This window comes from Tetrahymena thermophila (assembly GCF_000189635.1).
Source record: "Tetrahymena thermophila SB210 genomic scaffold scf_8254812, whole genome shotgun sequence".
Lineage (NCBI taxonomy): Eukaryota > Ciliophora > Oligohymenophorea > Hymenostomatida > Tetrahymenidae > Tetrahymena > Tetrahymena thermophila.
The window spans coordinates 56,540-62,119 of NW_002476568.1; the positions used below are offsets into that span (position 1 = coordinate 56,540).

At 18.4% G+C, this 5,580-nt stretch overlaps 2 protein-coding genes across 2 annotated transcripts in view; one reads left to right on the plus strand and one right to left on the minus strand. All coding sequences in view use genetic code 6, as the record gives it.

Annotated features, from left to right (window-relative positions):
• The window catches only part of TTHERM_01173650 (hypothetical protein), a gene marked incomplete at both ends in the record, with an annotated part of 207 nt that extends 129 nt beyond the window's left edge, over positions 1-78 (minus strand). Inside the window, one exon of the mRNA XM_001007499.3 lies at positions 1-78. This exon is cut by the window's left edge and continues 129 nt beyond it. Within this exon, the coding sequence (XP_001007499.3) occupies positions 1-78 (78 nt within the window).
• Positions 79-1,746: 1,668 nt separating this feature from the next.
• On the plus strand, positions 1,747-5,391 carry TTHERM_001173660 (cyclic nucleotide-binding domain protein; the record flags this gene model as incomplete). Its single annotated transcript, XM_012795487.1, has 11 exons — positions 1,747-2,021; positions 2,268-2,357; positions 2,452-2,541; positions 2,837-2,926; positions 3,191-3,280; positions 3,532-3,621; positions 3,917-4,006; positions 4,272-4,361; positions 4,632-4,721; positions 5,013-5,102; positions 5,310-5,391. The coding sequence occupies 11 exons, from the start codon at positions 1,747-1,749 to the stop codon at positions 5,389-5,391; spliced, it is 1,167 nt and encodes a 388-aa protein (XP_012650941.1).
• Between the last annotated feature and the right edge of the window lie 189 nt (positions 5,392-5,580).

Consider the following 5,580-nt stretch of genomic DNA (forward strand, 5'->3'; position numbering starts at 1 on the left):
ATTTATTTATTTATCAATTAATTAATTATTTATGAAATTTTATTTTCTTCTTTTTATTTTTTTGTGAATTTAAGTCATTTATTTTTAATTATTAACTTTATTTACTTTTATTATAAATCAATCAATTAATTCATTTCTTATTTATAATATTTTTTCTTCATTTTTTCCTTCGAACTAACTAATTAACGATTTGTATTTTTTCAATATTTAAAAAGTGATAATAAAATTGGTGATAAAGGTGCTTCAGATTTAGGTTATGCTTTACGAAAGTGCATTAATCTCTTAAATTTGAAACTTAATCTTGAGTAAAATTATTTATTTGTTTTGGGTTGTGAAATTTTTAAAATAAAAATAAATTTAAAACAAAAAAACTCAATTAAATTAGTTTTTATTTCATAAATTTTTCTTTTTTTATCTTTTTTGTGTTAATGTTTCTTTGTTTATTAATTTATCTGTTTTTTAATTGTACTTTTATTATTATTTTTATTTATTTATTTTTCATTAATTCATAATTTTACCATATTTTTTCGTTCTAGCTAACAAATCAATTGTATTTATTTCTTAAATATTTAAAAAGTTATAATTAAATTTGCAAGTATGGAGCAAAAGACTTAGGTTTTGGTTTGAGAAAGTGCTCTAATCTCTCAAACTTAGTACTTAGTCTTAAGTAAAAACAATTTATTTGTTTTGGATTGTTATTAAAAAATATAACTAACTCTTTTAATAATAAGCTTTTTAATTGATTTATTTTTTTTATTCTTTTTATTTTTATTTTTTTGTTAGTTAATTAATTTTTTAATATTATTTCAAATTTTTTTTCATTTTTTAAATCTATTAACTAACTAACTTATTAAAAATATATTTATCTTAAATATTTTAAAGTAATAATTAAATTGGTGGAATAGGTGCATCTGGTTTGTGTTCTGGTTTAGGAATGTGCAATAATCTTTCTAATTTGACACTTACACTTTCGTAAAGAGGGTATATTTGTTTTGTATTCTTACTCATATATATTTTTTAACATGAAAATTAATTTAAAATAAAAAAACTTTTTAATTTATATTTATTTATTAGAATTTTATTGATATTTTATTTTTCTTTTTTTTATTCACCTTGTGTTTTCTCGTTTCTCTTTTTTATTTCTTTGTTTATTTAACTTGTTTTTTTAACTTTTGCTTTTACTGTTAATTTATTAATTTCTTACTATTTTACAATTTTTCTTCATTTTTTCTTTCTTACTAATTAATTAACTATATAATTTTTGTTTCAATTTAAAAAGTGATAGTCAAATTAATGATGAATTTGCATCAGGCTTAGGTTATGGCTTAGGAAAGTTCATTAATCTCTAAAATTTGTAACTTTTACTTTTGTAATAAAATTTATTTATTTTGGTTAGTGATATTTTTTAGCATAAAAATGAATTTAAATAAATTTATTTTTAGCTTTTTATTTGATTTATTTTTCATTTTTTTAAATGCTTATGTTTATTTTTTCTTTATTAAATTAACTAATTTTTTTGTTTTCAACTTTTGTATTATTTATTAATATTTATTTTGTTATTATTTCATAAATTAATTGTTAATTTTTTCTACAATATTTAAAAAGTGGAAATTATTTTCCTAATTAAGGTGTAAAAGACTTAGGTTCTGGCTTAGGAAAGTGCACTAATCTCTCAAATTTAGAACTTATTCTTTTGTAAAAACAGTTAATTTGTTTTAGCTAGCTTGTGATGTTTTTCAACACAAAATGAATTTAAAACAATATAATTAATTAACTCTTTTATTTTATTTTTTTGATTTTTATTAATTTGCTTTGTTTTTTTTTTATTCTAATTGTATTTCATTAATTAATTTGTTATTATTTCATATTTTTCTTCATTTTATCCTTCTAACAAACTAATAACTTAATATTTTTTCTTCAATATTTAAAAGAAATAGTTAAATTGGTGATAGCGGTGTATCAGGCTTAGGTTACGGTTTAGGAAAGTGCACTAATCTCTCAAATTTGACACTTTATCTTGGGTAAAAATAGTTTATTTATTTATTTTGGATTGTGATGTTTTTTAATATAAAAATGAATTTAATTAATAGAATCTTTTAATTTTTGTATTATTTATTTTTATCATGTTTCAGTTTTTTTTATTTAATTTTTAATTTAATTCATTTTTTCATAATAATTTTTTACTTTTATTATTATTTTATATTATTTCTTCATTTTTTCTTTCTAAATAACTAATTAATTCTTTATTTTTTCTTATATTTAAAAAGTCGAAATTAAATTGGCGATAAAGGTGCATCAGGCTTAGGCTCTGGTTTAGGGAAATGCGCTAAACTCTCAAATTTGATACTCAAACTTTAGTAAAAAACAGTTTATTTATTTTTGATTGTGATATTTTGAACTTGTAACTAACTAACTAATTAACTCTTTAATTTTCCTTCAATATTTAAAAAGGAAAAATTAAATTGGTGATAAAGGTGTTACAGACTTAGGCTTTGGTTTAGGAAAATGTGTTCTTCTCTCTAATTTTACCCTTAATCTTAAGTAAGAATAATTTATTTGTTTTTGATTGTGATATCTTTAGTTATAAAATTTATTTTAAAAAAATATATATATTTATCTGTTTTAATTTATTTACAAAATTTTTCTTGGTATATTTATTTTTCTACTTTTTAATTCTGTTTATATTTTTTTTGTTTATTCATTTTACTCATTTATTTTCTCATTTTCAACTTTAGCTTTAATTATTCATTAATTTATTATTATTTAATATTTAACTAACTAACTAACTTATTTACTGACTAATGGATTATATTTTTTTACTTTAATATTTAAAAAGATGTAATTAAATTGGAGGTGAAGGCACATCAGGCTTAGGCTCTGGTTTAGGAAAATGCCCTAATCTCTCAAATTTTGAACTCAATATTAAGTAAGTCTATTTATTTTTGATTGTGCTATTTTTAGCATAAAATTTATTATAAAACAGTAACTCTTTTAATTTATTTGTAAAATTTTTACTTGATTTTTTTACTATTTTATTTATTTTGTTAAAAATTTTTTTGTTATTAATTTAACTTATTTTTTTTTTTAATTTTTGTTTTACTATTAGTTTGCAATAGTTTAATATTTTTTCTTCATTTTTTCCTTCAAAGTAAATAATTAACTATATATTTTTTATTCAATAATTAAAAAGGCTCAATAAAATTAGAGATGAATGTATATCAGGTTTTGGTTCTGGTTTAGCAGAGTGCACTAATCTCTCAAATTTGACTCTTAATCTTGAGTAAAAAAGCAGTTTGTTTATCTCATTTGTATTCTGATATTTTTTAGCATAAAAATTAAAATTTATTTGCTTATTACTTGAATTGTTTTTCTTTTTTTAATGTTGCAAGTGTTTTTTAATCTATCTATCTTTATTAATTTTACTCATTTGTTCATTTTTAAATTTTGTTTTTATTATTAAATATTTTATTTTTTTGTCATTTTTTCTTTCTTTGACAATTAGGTATTTTTTTTTCTTCAATATTTAAAAAGTTAAAATTAAATTAAAGACGAAGGTGCATCAAGTTTAGGTTTAGGTTTAAGAAATTGCACTAATCTCTCAAATTTGACTCTTATTCTTAGGTAAAAGTAGTTTAATTATTTTGGGTTATGATATTTTTTAACATAAAAATGTATTTAAAAAATATAACTAACTGTTTAATTTATTTATTTATTATCTTTTAATTTATTTTATTTTTTTTAAACGGGTTGAGTTTTTATTTTTCTTTATTAGTTTAACTAACTTATTTTTTCATTTTAACTTTTTTATTTATTATTTATTATTTATTAATTAATTTCTTATTATTTACATTTTTTCTTCATTTTTTCCTTCTAACTAACAAATTAGCTACATAATTTTTCTTCGATATTTAAAAAGTGAAAATTAGATTGGTGCAAGTGGTGCTTCAAACTTAGGTTCTAATTTAGGAAATTGTACTAGACTCTCAACACTCTACCTAGGTCTTGGGTAAAAATTGTTTATTTAATTTGGATTGTGATTTTTTAATATAAAAATGAATTAAAATAAAATAAGTCTTTTAATTTATATTTTAGCTTTTTATATGATTTATTTTTCTTTTTTTTATTCTGTTTGCATTTTTTTTATTTATTTGTCCATTTAACTCATTTTCTTGTTAATTGCTTTTGTATTATTAATTATTTCATATCTTCTCTTAATTTTTTCCTTCTAAATAATTTATTAACTATATATTTTTTGTTCAATATTTAAAAAGTTGGAATTAAATTGGTGATGCAGGTGCATCAGGCTTAGTTTCTAGTTTAGGGAAGAATACTAATTTTTCAAATTTGGAACTTTTTCTTCAGTAAAAAAAGTTTTTGTTTTAGATATAAAAGTGAATTTAAAAAGAATTAACTATTTTAATTAATTTATTATCTTTTATTTGATTTATTTTTCGTTTTTTTAAAACTAATTGGGTTTATTTTTTTCTTTGTTTGTTAACTTAGCTCATTTTTTCATTTTTAACTTTTTTTTATTATTTAGTAAATAATTTCTTTTTATTTCATATTTATTCATTATTTTTTCCTTCTAACTAATTAATTAAATTTATATTTTTTCTTCAATATTTTAAAAGTTAAAATTAAATTGGTGATTAAGGTGTCTCAAGCTTAGGTTATTTTTTAGGAAAATGCACTAATCTCAAAGATTTTAAACTTTTTCTTCGGTAAAACCAGTTTATTTGTTTTAGATTTTGACAATTTTTAATATAAAATGAATTTAAAATAATAAAACTGTATTAATTAATTAACTTTCATCTTTTGATTTGATTTTTTTTAATGTTTGTGTTTTTTTATTTGTTAATTTAACTTATTTTTTCATTTTCAACTTTTATGTTATTATTTATTAATTAATTAATTCGTTTGTTATTATTTCATATTTTTTCTTCATTTTTTGTGTTTAATTATCTTAATAACAAACTAATTAACTATATTATTTTTTCTTCAAATTTAAAAAGTGAAAATGAAATTAGTGATTAAGGCTTATCAAGCATAGTTTCTGGTTTACAAAAATGCACTAATCTCTATAATTTGACACTTGATTGTTGGTAAAAACAGTTTACTTACTTATTTTGGATTGCAATATTTTTTAATATAAAAATGAATTGAAAAAAATAATACTAACTCTTTTAATTTATTTATTTATTTATTAGCTTTTTATGAGATTAAAATTTATTTTTATTTTAAACTCTTCTAATGTTTTTTTATTTAAAATAATACTTTTATTAAAAATTTACACTAATTTACTTTAAAAGGTAAAACTAAATCTAAGATTTATAACAATCGAAAGTAAAGTGTCTTAAATTAAAAAGATTAGTTGTCTTACAAATGGATTGATGATATAAAAAAGTGGTGAAAGAAGGACAAATTGATATATTTGAAAAATATAATTTAATAAAATATGTTTTATATATTTTTTTATATTTTGTTATTTAAACTAAAATATACATACATACATACATACATACATACATACATACATACATACATACATACATACATACATACATACATACAACACACTCT